Source organism: Melanotaenia boesemani, chromosome 20, assembly GCF_017639745.1.
Source record: "Melanotaenia boesemani isolate fMelBoe1 chromosome 20, fMelBoe1.pri, whole genome shotgun sequence".
Lineage (NCBI taxonomy): Eukaryota > Metazoa > Chordata > Actinopteri > Atheriniformes > Melanotaeniidae > Melanotaenia > Melanotaenia boesemani.
The window spans coordinates 15,173,519-15,187,668 of NC_055701.1; the positions used below are offsets into that span (position 1 = coordinate 15,173,519).

Here is a 14,150-nt window from a genome sequence, read left to right on the forward strand (position 1 = left end):
ACTCTGTGGCAACATGTGTATTTATAATGGAGACCAGTGTCTGGATACCTACCATACTTTCTTCCATAACTACCGATGTTTATGCCAGACCATTTCTCTTATATGTGATATGACAACCTGATCTTATTTACATGTTCATCTTCAGATGCTTAAACATATTTAGATGCATGATATAAGAAATATTTCAGTTCTCTGAATGCAAAAAAATAATATAGTGCATTCAAAGAGGTCCAAATTTATAAAGAGGGAGGCTTATTTGTTTTGTTTCTCTACATAAATTCACCTTTTGGTCACTCATAGTTGTTGGCAAACATCAAATATAAGAGAAACATTTCAAGGTTAATACACAATCCCTATTGCTCAAAACAACATTAAAGTCACCTCAGGACATCCGAGAAAGAGGGAGTGGATGTAATCTTGGCCCATGACCCACCCACTGGTCACTGGTCATTGGGCACATCTCAAAAGATCAGCCAATTACAGAGTCCACAAACTGTGCTCTGTCACATAAAAACAAGTAAAAAGAGGAGTTGATGCTTTGTATTTTTCTCTACATTCAAACTATACAGTAATACCAACCAGAAGATAAACAGATTTCTTTCTTTGGTCTTATGGCTGACAAGATGTTAAATCACTAAAGGGTTAGACATTAAAAGTTGAATCTTGTGTAAATCAAAATAGTTAAAAATGGGCCCACATTGTGATGCATTAAAGAAATGCAACTTTTAGACTAAGTCTCCAAAACTTGCTATAGATCTCATTAAGAGAAAAAAAAGCTGAAGAAATCTTGGCAAAGAAAACACAAAAGGCTAATGTATTCCAAAATGTGCACTTTTAATTAACTATTCATCTACACTGAACTCAGTCCTGGCCAAGACCTTAAAGGCACTCTAAAATACTGCTCCAACTCTTTTAGTTGTCTTTTCTCAGTGCACTATGTCTAGCTAATAATATGATAAGATTCTGGTAAAAATGGACAAAATAGTATGAGTATGAGTATTACATGACTTATTGCTGACTTATAGATTTATATTTATTTACAACATTTTGACAACAGTCATGTGAATACCCTGAAGGTTGTTCCTATCTATGCTTCCTGATTATATGAGATGTTGATATGTTGGTATAGCTGTCTTTAATTTTATATTTTATATATAGCAGAGATATAATCATTTGGTTGCCTGTTAAAATCATTTTGTGAAATAAATGAACCAAAACTACACTTCCTGGCTCATTTTTCTGTTGTTTTTTCAAGCCTTTAATTTTGTTTTTATTTCAGAGGGACACAAATGTACATTAATGCATGAGTAGAATTTAAACGGTCTCTCACGTGCAGCTTCTCACTTGTTGACTTTCTATTTCCAGCTCTAAGCAGACAAATATACACAGTGGAAACCACGATGGCAGAGATATATACAGCGGTGAAGGATGGTCAAATTCCCTCTGGTCATCACGTTGACCACAGGTGGTTTCTAAGTAAAACATCACTGTCTGATCAGTGAATATATTTCCCAAAGTGTCCTCCACAATTCATTTTATGACTATGTGTACAGAATCTTGAGAATATGGCTCAGACATGTTGCCCTGGAAAAAGTGCTCTGCTTGCTCTTTTGCTTTCAGGGACTAGTTATTTACTCAATGTATTTTCTTTTATCTAATTAAAGAACATGTCTGCTCCCAGGACTGTGGATTGAATCCATGCACAGTTGGAACAGACGACTCATTAAATTCAGAGAAATTATAAGGTGGGCAGACAGTTATCCAGTAAGAAATTAATGCAATTCCAGAGTGCAGGCAGTAGACTGGTACAATGTAGTGGCAATGCAGCTTGTGGGCATCAGCTCACCTCTCGGATTAAAAGCAAACTGTGACTCCACAAGATTTCTCTGACATTTTGCACACTTCTGCTCCATGTCCAATCTAAAATTTGTTTTTGAGTTCCAAATCTGCACGGCAGAAAAAACAGACAGCAGGGTGCATAAAAACGGAGGAAAGAATACACAATGTTCATTGCAAAAAAAGAAAACTGTAAAATTTGCCTTTAAACTGTTGTCATGACAACCCAAATGACCTTGTGTCTTCGAAATTCTGCCTGGACCAAAGCCTTTTGCGACCTCACCATCTGCCTCTGGTGGAGGGAGGGAACCAATTAAAAATCGAGAATCTTGTAAAACAGACCAGGATTCAGGAAAAAGCTGGATTACCTTTTCTGCTACAAAAACTGAATCCTAGGGATGGATTTTAGGTAAATCCAAGTAGTGCTTGTGACATTTGTGGCTGATAAGTAAATTTGGAGCAAGGTGAGGAACAGGATCTGTCTGACCTCTGAGTCCTGACCTTGGGCAGCCCTGCAACAGTAGGCCTCTGCAGCCTGGAGATAACCCAAACCCAAATTTGTTTAATGTTGCAAATAAAAGTTTCCAGTGTACTCTGTCAAATGCTTTTTCTACGTCTAAAGAAGTAACTGAAAAGTCCAGATTATGTAGAGTAGAACAATCTGTTATGTTAATTAATCTGCACGTTAGTAGACAAATGTCTGCCTTTAATAAAGCCTGTTAGGTCAGAATGTATTATTAGAGGGGTTACTCTTTTTATCCTTCTGGTGAGAGCTTTGCTGATTTATTTGATTTATTTAAGATCTATGCTTATTTATGAAACTGGACAGTAACTGGATGGAAGTGTGGGGTCTTTTCCTGGTTTTAATAGTAGAGTAATATTAGCTAAGTTCATATTTGAAGGCATTTTTTGTTTTTCCTTTATTTCTACTATCATTTTGTAAAAAGTGGATGCCAGCATTGTCCAGAATTCTTTATAAAATTCTGCTGGATAACCATCTGAATCTGGGGCTTTATTGTTGGGCATATGATGGAGAGCGTCATGGAGTTCATCGACTGAAAGAGGTGAATCCAAGGTTATTTTATTTTCATGCTTTAATTTTGGAAAATTGATGTTACTAAGAATTTGATGAATATTATCATCTATTATGTTTTGGTGTGATAGCTACCTAGCTAGGTAGATGGGTAGATAGATAGATAGATAGATAGATAGATAGATAGATAGATAGATAGATAGATAGATAGATAGATAAATGCGAGTGTGTAAGCTTGTTTATATCTAAAAACCATATTAAACCATGCAGCTGTGCCCTCTGCAGGTGGAATTAAGAAGATTAAATATGGACAAAAATAACACACACAAAAAAATCATTGGATTGGACTTATGTGCAGAGTGCAATCTGGAAAAGCCCACACAGTCTCTTTGTCTTTCAGCTGACTAAGAGTCCTGACTAAATGTACAGAGATGTTAGAGCAGGAGGGATCTTTGTGGTAGCCATCAGCAATTTTCACCCAAGTCTAAAATAATATAAAAGGCTACAATACCACATTTATACATAATGCATGTATCCAGTCATGTGTAATATTAAATGATACTTCATTTGAATCAGCTGACATGCTGTGGGTTTTATAAAGGTATCCTAACGCAAAAAGATCTAATATTAGAAAAAGAAAATGGTGAATTGCTCAAAACAGTTTCTCTATAGTAATGTAACTATGCTATATAACCGTGTAAGAAAAGATCTTTTATTTTGAACTGTTGTGTTGCTCCAAAACAGGAGCACAGTGGTCAAGGATGCACTCATTGGGAAAGACCATAAGTTGCTGCAGATTTTCAGTGTCCTTCAGTTCTACATACAGCCTCAGGAGGGCGTTGTCCACCTCCTTACTGCACATCAAGCCATGCACAGTTGTCCTGACTGCTCTGAGAAAATCTCACAGGAAGGCAAGGTAATGATGAAATCTATTTTTGTCTCCCTGTCAGATCACCTGGAGATTTCTGCTGTTGTTTACTTGATCCAGATGAGATTGAAAGTCCCCACTAAAACATGCTGGCATGTTAAGGTAGAGGCGGTTGATTTGTCTGGGTACAGCTTACCATTACTGGTCAAGAGGTTGATGAGTATTGATCAGAACTGGACTTTAACATAGAATCAGTCAGAAAATATTCATTTAATTCAGATCTATTCATTATGTTCTGAGTTTAGTGTACCATGTGGACGTTTTACTTACATGAACAGATTGCTGGTCTTGTTAAAACCCTCTTGGTAAAAATTGACAAATCCCTCAAAGCAAGTAATAGCTTTTTGCAGCTCCTGCCGAACTTAGTATAGTTTATTGTTTGTTTTTGCCTTAAAATAAGCAATTTTAACTTTGTTTACATTACAGGGTGTGCAGAACTATTAGGCAAGTTGTATTTTTGAGGATTAATTTTATTATAGAACAACTACTATGTTCTCAATGAACACAAAAGACTCAAATATCAAAGCTGAATATTTTTGGAAGTTGGAGTGGGGCTTTTTTTAGTTTTAGTATCTTAGGAGGATATCTGTGTGTGTAGGTGACTATTACTGTGCACAATTATTAGGCAACTTAACAAAAACCAAATATATACCCATTTCACTTATTTATTTTCACCAGGGAAACCAATATAACAACTCAAAATTTACAAATATACATTTCTGGCATTCAAAAACAAATCAGTGACCAATATAACCACCTTTCTTTGCGAGGACACTCAAAAGCCTGCCATCCATAGATTCTGCCAGTGTCTTGATCTGTTCATCATCAACATTGCGTGTAGCAGCAACCACAGCCTCCCAGACACTGTTCAGAGAGGTGTACTGTTTTCCCTCCCTGTAGATCTCACATTTGTTGAGGGACCACAGGTTCTCTATGGGGTTAAGATCAGGTGAACAAGGAGGCCATGTCATTATTTTTTCTTCTTTTAGACCTTTTCTGGCCAGCCACGCAGTGGAGTACTTGGGTGCGTGTGATGGAGCATTGTCCTGCATGAAAATCATGTTTTTCTTGACTTCTTCCTGTACCACTGCTTGAAGAAGGTGTCTTCCAGAAACTGGCAGTAGGACTGGGAGTTGAGCTTGACTCCATCTTCAACCCGAAAAGGTCCCACAAGCTCATCTTTGATGATACCAGCCCATACCAGTATCCCACCTCCACCTGGCTGGCGTCTGAGTCAGAGTTGAGCTCTCTGCCTGTACTGATCCAGCCACGGGCCCATCCATCTGGCCCATCAAGACTCACTCTCATTTCATCAGCCCATAAAACCTTCGAAAAATCAGTCTTATGATATTTCTTGGCCCAGTCTTGACGTTTTATCTTGTGTGTCTTGTTCAGTGGTGGTCGTTTTTCACCCTTCCTTTCCTTGGCCATGTCCCTGAGTATTGCACACCTTGTGCTTCTTGGCACTCCAGTGACGTTGCAGCTCTGAAATATGGCAAAACTGGTGGCCAATGGCATCTTGGCAGCTTCACGCTTGATTTTCCTCAGTTCATGGGCAGTTATTTTGCGCCTTGTTTTTTCAACACGCTTCTTGCGACCCTGTTGACTATTTTGAATGAAACGCTTGATTGTTCGATGATCACGCCTCAAAAGCTTGGCAATTTTAAGAGTGCTGCATCCCTCTGCAAGACATCTCACTATTTTTGACTTTTCAGAGTCCGCTAAATCTCTCTTCTGACCCATTTTGCCAAAGGAATGGAAGTTGCCTAATAATTATGCACACCTGATATAGGGTGTTGATGTCATTAGACCACACCCCTTCTCATTACAGAGATGCACATCACCTGATATGCTTAATTGGAAGTAAGCTTCAAGCCTGTACCGGTTGGAGTAGAACAACATGCATAAAGAGGCTGATATGGTCAAAATACTCATTTGCCTAATAATTCTGCACACAGTGTAGTGTATGTTAGAAAAGTGATAACAGAGTTCCCTTTTTTTGTTTACATATGGCACAGGTTGAATGGTACAGAGGAACTACTCGGTGGAGCAGGTGAGGGGAACGGTTGAGAACAGCCACGATGACTTCCACAAATGAACTTCTAGTACAGTACTTGCACAAATGAAACAGCATTCTGTACAAAAAGATTAGTCTGCTTCAATATATTAACTATTCAATGATTTTCTGTTTTTGCAAATGTTTTGGTTCCATGTTTTTGTCTGTTCTGTATCTGAATTTGTATTTTTTTTAGACTTTCAAATTTTCATAATAATTTTTATTTTTCTATTGTTTACATTCTAGGGATATAACACACTTAAAAATACTCCATCAAATGACACCAAAGTAGAAAAATGCATATGTATATATGTGACATGTATATATTTTATTTGCTGTGTATTGTAGATAAGATCAGTCAATCAAAATGCCTCTGTACGCTGCTTCTAAAAAGGGGTGCATCTCAAAAACTAAAAGAGATAGACTGTTGCAATAACTTGTGTAGTATGAAGAATTAATTTTTATTTTTTATATCCTTATTTATTTTTGCACATTTAGAAATGTTGAATCACTATGTTTTGTGTGTTTACTAAAATGTGGACAATTTTCAGATTGTGTATTTTTTATATTCATCACATAATTTTAACATTTTCATAAGTTATTATTGGCCAGTGATTTTCATAACTGGCTAGCTTAAGATGTACAGTTTATAGAAATATAAAGTACTTGAGGATACACCAAGAGATTGCTAAAATAATATGCACAAAAATAACAGTGTGGGCATTGGTGGACCATTTTCGTTGCAGTTTTTAAAGGACCTTACATTAGTAGTTGCACAGTTGCAGAAACAAAATTTCTTCTGTAGAAATCTGCAGCCAATTTTTTTCCAATGTGATCCATGCAGGCCTAGAAAGACATTTCTGGCTTCTCCTCCAATAACCAATAACCTCAGGTTGACCCAGGGGTATCCAATCAGATAACGGAAGAAGTCAGCACCAGTCCTCTAGCTCCACCCCTGATCAGTGATGTGTGTGGTACAAAACTTGTCAGTACTTGGTGCCATTCTGTTATCATTCTGTGTAAAGCAGGGATCCTCAACGCTGGTCCTCAAGGCCCACTGTCCTGCAGACGTAATGTTTTCCTGCTGCAACACACCTGACTCAAATTAATGGCTCAACAGCAGACTTGTGCAGAGCATGTCAGAGGTCCATTTAATCTGAATCAGGTGTGTTGCAGCAGGGAAACATCTAATGCCTGCAGGATAGTGGACCTTGGGGACCAGCGTTGGGGATCACTGATCTAAAGCATCCTTGTCTTTGGCATTAAAAAATAAAAAGCCCCGCCACACTGTACAGATCACCAAACCTTCACTGGATGATATTCTCACCTTCCATTGCTTACAAAAACTAAAGGACTCTGGACACCTTGTTGTCCACCTGTTTGACTCTGGAAAAAATTATACAATCATCAAAATATGCACCATGACAGTTTTTATCACAAAGCCATCAGCATGTTGAACTCTGAATGAAAAAACACATTTCCCACTAACGTGCAATAACCAGGTGCATTTTAGTCAGTGTGAACAATATGGATTTTCTGTATTCGATGTCTCTCTCTCTCTCTCTCTCTCTCTCTCTCTCTCTCTCTCTCTGTGTGTGTGTGTGTGTATGTGTGTAATTATTGTTTTAGGTATATGCAAGATTAATAGTTTTTCATTTCTTTTAAATGATCCGTTTTACTCTTATTTATTGGTTTTCCTGAAATTGGTTTTCATGTGTGGAAAAATTTTGTTGTATCTGAAATCTGAGAAAATGAAGAAAACCTACTTTGCTTATCATAATTTGAAATTGTTTGTATTCTGGAAAGTTTCCATAAATTACCTTTGATTTGTCTGAGTCAAGCAGACAATGACTTTGACTTCTCATGTCCCACCAGTCTTTGGATCTACTCCTCAAATGGCACCAGGTGGAGGCTGAAAATAGCTCTTTCTGTGAACACTAACACACCATCTATTGGGAGATTTGTTTTTGGTTTCAGAGACACTCAGTGGGTAAAAACAGTGGGTGCCAGAGTGATTGACTGAATTAGTTGCAAGCTCACACAATCATAGTGACATCTTACAGACATGGACACAATTGTTGGCACCCCTTTATTATTCTGTTATGTTATTCTATTCAAAAGTAATGTCTATTTCAATTTCAATGTTCAAAAAAAGGGTTAATGAAACATACGCTGGCTACAAACACCTCCTGAGGCCACTAGAGGGCTGAATGTTGGCTTTTCCCTGTCTTCATTGCAAACATGCCTAAGGGATGAGGGTGATGAAATTATTTTCTGGCAAAATATCATATCCCAAGTGTGATAGCTTTTATTTGGAAATGAAACAGGCAGACATGTGGAATCTGGACTCAGCGGCCTGTGGGACATTTGGCTGCTCTTATCCAAATCCTAAGAGCTTGAATTAGACAACTAGACTTCTTTTCTTGGTTCTAAAAGACATTTATTTAATTCAAAAGGCCTTTTCAGTTCTAGCTGTTTGGAGGCAGGTTTCAGCTTATATATAATTATACATAAAGAATACCTTTACCTGGTGGAAAAAGAACATTCACTCTTGGTGGGTTGTTTAAGCGTCTATCACGTGGTTATATGTATGAATAAGGGGAAGGGTGTCAAAGCTGCATTGTACTGGAAAGCTGATAGCTGAGTTGACAGCTGAAAGCGTCTTTTGTTCAGTGCTGGTTTTTCCAGTTTAACATGACTTCCTTCACACCTTTCTCAAACCATCTGTCTTCTTTTGTCCTGGAAGAATGCTTCTTGAGATTCAGGTGGGCAGTTAATTCTTAACCTGCAGATCTGGCTCTTTGTACTGTGCCATGCATATATGACGTGGTTATTTAATTTGTCTCAAATAAAGGTCTGTCACTTCCGGGAGATGCCACAGGCTGCCACAATGATGCCACAACTCTCATAACCATAGACATTAACGGTGGCACAGAACTTATTGCTGCATATACTTCAGCAGTGATGTGGCAGATCCTCAGAACTTTCCAGTGGACCGAATGAAAGAGAGTGCCAGCAGCCTGCACCAGGTAAAACTAGACGGCAAGGATAATGAAAGTAATAATGAAATTTTATTCATAGTCTAGGCTTGTGTTTGTAATGTAAATGTATTTATAGTAATTTATAGCCTATCAAGCATATTGTCGCTTACTTTTTGGTTTTTAACTTCCCTTAGCTCCTCAAACTATGTTGTAGTTTTAGGTAAATGAATCTCTTTGTTACCTTATGCAATAAACGTTTTATCCCCACAGCCCATCACAACCTGCAGGAGCAGTTGCCATGAGCTGCCACAGCCAACAGTTGCCAAGACCCCTTTAATACTTTGATTGTCCAATGATTGCCATTATATTATAAATGTAATTACTAATTACTTAACATTTAAATAAGCTACCCTTTTTTTCTAAAATATGTGCAACTATTTTAAGACCGTCATTATTATAATTTAATATAAGCAATTAGACAACCCTACTTCTCTGTAGTTATACGTTCCTTAATTTCTCCACGTTTATGAAGTGTAAAGTAGTTCTTCTACCTTCACGTGACTACACCCTGACAGCATTCTACAGCAAACACCCTGCTATGGAAAGACTCATACATAACTTATCCAGCTACCTCACCAACAAGGAACAATCTTTTACTAGAATCACGCCAATATATTTAGTGAGGAAGACTCACATTTTGTGGTGGAAGCCATCATGGTAATTTCTATCTTGCAACTCTACCACTGTGCAGTTTTAAATAAAGTAGTTTTGGTCAGAGCAAGTGATCTTGTAAATGCTCACTATATATGTTTACAATCAATCAATCAATCTTTTACAGTCAATCTTTATTTATAAAGCACTTTTCAGACAAAAAAATGTAACACCAAGTGCTTTACATTTAAAACATAATGAACAAAGAAACAAACAAACAAAAAGAATCTTCTGAAATCTACTCAAACTGTGTTTGATGAGGTTGAGAGTCAACAGAAACACAGCAGGGGCATATTTTACAACATGACCATGTAGGGATATTGTACTAAATTTGATTCACCAATTACAATCTACTATCACAACACTGATACACAATAAAACATGCAAAGCTTAGTAAAAGCAGGTCTAAAAAAATCTTTATTTAAGCAATATTTTCCTGAAAAAAGTCAAAATCATGCATCATGTTTTGCTTCCTTTTTATGATTATAATTTGTATCAATGTGCAAAATCCATACATGACTGTTACCAACACTTATTTTCAGCATTATTTATCAACAATACCACTAATGGCAACATGACATAGGATGATTTAAGGAAAACATCACAGTTTGTGAGAACTCATGAACTGATATTTTTACTTTTACACCAAAATACTGTAAGCAGGTTCCAGAATATGAGCTGCTGTTGTGATTTGAGTGAAGTTGTTAACTCAGTTAAATGGTCATTTCTCCCTTCCGCAGTCAGTGCACAAAACGTTGTCGCGTTGGGTAAGGAAACCACGTCCCACTAGTGAAACTGAGCACTGCATACAGGTGAAACACTCACTGTGCCACTGCCGTTCCTCAAAGGAGATATATTTGGCACCTGCAAGACCTGCACACAACACACAAGAATCCAAGTTTTTGTACATAATGTAATAGTTTTTGCTTTATCTCCATCCTGTGGAGTTAACATTTTCCAAACAGATATAAAATAAGGGAGATAAAAAAGAGCTATGTGGCATCAGAGTGAAAGGAAACATGGTGACTCACTAGTAATGGGCTTGGCACAGCCTACACACTTCTTTGCATACAGGTTGCTGAAACACTCCAGGCAGTAGGGATAATTTTCTCTGGATGTGAAACGTTGGCCAGTCAGCTGCTTCCTGCAGCTGATGCAGAGGAAGCACTCACGGTGCCAAGGCTTGTCTTGGTATGTCACTCCTCCGGTTGTGATAGCCTAGCCATTACAGATGTTCAGGTAAGTTTGATGCAAGGCAAAGAAAGGCATGTAATTCCTCTTAAAATGCATTGCTAAGAGTGAGATTATAGTGTCAGTGTCAGCGGAATTTATTGCTCTGGTCAGTACATTTAAGCCTATCTGTTGTAAGCCTACCTTTTTACAGGCACAGCACTGATATGCAAACTGCTTCTCAAAGCAGGGCACACAAAAGTAGCCAGTGTCTTTGGGGATAAAGGACTTGGTTCCTATTGGCTGCTGGCAACGATGGCACAGGAAACAGGTCTCATGCCAGCTGTTCCCCTTGTATTCCATTTTGCGGGAACCTGGCACACAAGATAAGAGCAGCTTAGTCAGCATATGGTACCCCGATGACAGAAAAAAAGTGCTCCCAAAATAGCCTCTCTTTGCCTGAAGAGACAAGATGATGGCATCTAGATAAATTTGGAAATACAGTACATTTCAGAAAAGAAATCAATTACTTTACACGTTCATATCTCAGTGCATGTTCAAAAGTAAGAATAGACCCTGTTATACCCTTATAAGATCAGCTAATGTTTTAAAAATCAAAAATTAAATGACATTTTTCCAATAAAGTGAGCGTATGAGAGTCAAGATAGAGGTACTGTTTGAGTATTATTAAGATTGTGGAATCACTAATTGTAATTTCAAGATCAAGATTTAGATGATAAAAATAATTTTGATCAAAATGAGCAAAATATAGTATGTGTTTTGTTGGAGGGTGTGCTCTCCAAGCGTTTTTGTTTGTGCATGTAAAAGGTCTGCAAAGATACAGAGCCCTAAATCAACATCAGATGAAGGTTTTTCCTCCTTCAGCATACACTGCTCCTGAGTTGTTACCTTACTGGTAGTCTGAAGTGTCTGAAACATCTTGTTGACATCAGGCTTTTATTTGGGTATAAAACATCAGCTTGCAACATGTTTGCACGATAAATACTCTGTGGCTACTGTGTTTAGTTCAAAGACTGAATGAGTTTCTGCAACAGGGTCTCTGTTGTTGACAACATAACACATTCCACATGGGTAAGCAATATTACAAGCTTTCACCTTTGCCTTTGGGCAGACAAGAATACAATGAGGTTGTATTTTCAGAGTTTCTTTCTATGATCTAAAATATACCAGTTTTCTGTAAGAATAATGAGAGGATTTGCAGCTTGTGAAAACATTTCTCTCAGAGACTCTAGTTGGGAAACTTGTGTTCAGTTTCTCCAGCTGGAATGAATAGATTCAAAACCTATTGCAAAAACCACACATTAACAACTCTTCAAGGCTGTTTCTGAGAAATCATTGCTTTCTGTCATTTATAACTCATCAGGGGACTTTGGGACAGGAGACAGGAGGAAACTAAAAACTAAAAAGAAATGATGTGACAAGAGATGATGCAGTAATCATAAAGAGTATTTTTTTTACCCTGCAAACATTGAAACATATTTTCATTGATTCCACAAATGAAATTATGAACCTATAAATAAACATATGTGCTGTTTAAAAGCTTATTCTGCACCTTGGAAACAGTAGCCTAAGAAACAAATAGAAATAGCTTTTAATTGGCCTTTTGTTGGGATTGTTTCTCAGCTGTTTTCAAGATTGATTATTACTTTCAGTCTAACAGAAAGTTTGCTTAAACAGTATAGCATTTCATGTTTGGCATGTGTTATTAAAGTAAATGTGACAACATATTCTGGTATAGATTTTAAGTATTGTACAGCCAGATGAATCCCTGCATGTACCTGGCATGATGGTTTTCTTGCAGGTACAGCACTTGGAGGAGTAATCCTGTGCATAGCACTCAGTGCAGAGCAGTAAATCCTCTTTGGCAGCAAAGGCCTTGTCTACAAGTGAGCGGCTGCACTTTGCACACTGGAAGCACTGCTCGTGCCAATGACGATCCTTATAGGAAAGGTCCTGCAAATATTTACCATAGCATTTAAAACATTAATTGATTAAGCATCAGCATGAGTTCAAATACTTAAGAGCAGAGCTAAAAGTAAATTTGTCAATACTGATTTGGACTATAGACCACAACAGACTTAAACCAGAAGGAATTATTTGCAGTCAATGTTACTCTAAGCATTGCCACACATTCCTGATGGACAAGGCATCACACCCAAGGCATCACTATGGTTCCTTACCTTGCAGTTACAGCCAATAGGTGATGAGCACCCCTCACAGCAGTTGGCAAACAGGTTCTCATAACATTTTATACAGTACTGTGTGTCCTCTTTCATTATATACTTCTTCCCCAACAAAGAGTCTTTGCAGTAATGGCAGTCAAAACGTTCACTGGAGGACATAGCTGAATGCTTTTCTTATCTGTAGGTCAAGAGCAGTAAGAGCAAATGTGCAATAAAGAATAATAAGAGAAATAGAAAAAAAGGAAAACCACTGAAATATTATGGGTAGTTTCATCCCCTTACATTAAGCAAGAAAGTAATATAAAAAACTGAATTAATGAAAGTTTTACCTCAGCTGATGAGGGGCAAGAATGAGAATGGAGTCACAGACAGCAGAGTGTGAGTGGCTCAGACAGAAGGATGAAAAGGGGCCAGGCAGGATTATGGGGCATCCACTGAGGGGCTCTTCTATAAATATGGGCCCTCTTATTAGTGGTAATCTCTGGAGAGAATGGACATACTCCACTGCTTCATTCTGCACCTTTTAGGGAGCTCATTGGGCACACATCATTAAGTATTTAAACTGGTTCAAAAATTGTTTTTAAACCTAAAAAAATGCAAAGAAAAAAAGAATATTAAAGTGAAAGCAGATTGTTGGGAAAAATGGCAGCCCTCAATAGGACAATGTCAGTGTTCAAATGGTAAATCAATGTCAAACAACAGTTTGGACCCTTGGGTCACAGCAGACGGTTAGCCATTTGTCATGACGTGTGGATCCACTTGTGGTCTTTCTCAGCACCTGCAACAGACATACAGTTACAGATGGCTTGTGCGAGGTAAGTGCCAAAAGGTATGTGGTTGCCAGATACTGAATTATATTGCCTGGATCTCTCAGCGGCTATCGAGAGTGCCTTGGCAAGAGAAAAAGGAAAGAACATGCTGCAGGGAATTGTGTTTAATCCTCCCACAGCAAATAAAAGAGGTGAAGCAGAAACTGCTGTTTCAATCTCAGGCATCTTGCTGATCATGATATCATGATACTCTTATAGCTTAATGAAAAATCAGATCATGTGAGCAATGTTTGTCTCAGTTGCCTTTACCAAGTTAAATAAAACACACTGTTTCTCTATTTAAATCTTCAAATTCATCTGCATCTTTGACCGATGGCTGACTAATTAGGTTTGGTTCATGTGCCCATATCAGCTTCCCTAAAGGATTGGGGTGGGGGGACGTCTTCATAAAAATAGCCTGG

The 14,150-nt window shown here is 37.9% G+C and overlaps 1 protein-coding gene and 1 pseudogene across 1 annotated transcript; both read right to left on the bottom strand.

The window, feature by feature from the left end:
- Positions 1-1,772: 1,772 nt before the first annotated feature.
- Positions 1,773-9,547, bottom strand: LOC121631596 (annotated as a pseudogene).
- A 123-nt stretch (positions 9,548-9,670) lies between these two features.
- fhl5 (four and a half LIM domains 5) lies at positions 9,671-13,346 on the bottom strand. Its single transcript, XM_041972011.1, has 6 exons — positions 13,249-13,346; positions 12,917-13,097; positions 12,515-12,689; positions 10,920-11,089; positions 10,577-10,763; positions 9,671-10,418 (listed from the first exon to the last, which is right to left on the bottom strand). Exons 2-6 carry the CDS (start codon positions 13,076-13,078, stop codon positions 10,267-10,269), a joined length of 846 nt encoding a protein of 281 aa, XP_041827945.1. The 5' UTR covers positions 13,079-13,097; positions 13,249-13,346; the 3' UTR covers positions 9,671-10,266.
- Positions 13,347-14,150: the final 804 nt, after the last annotated feature.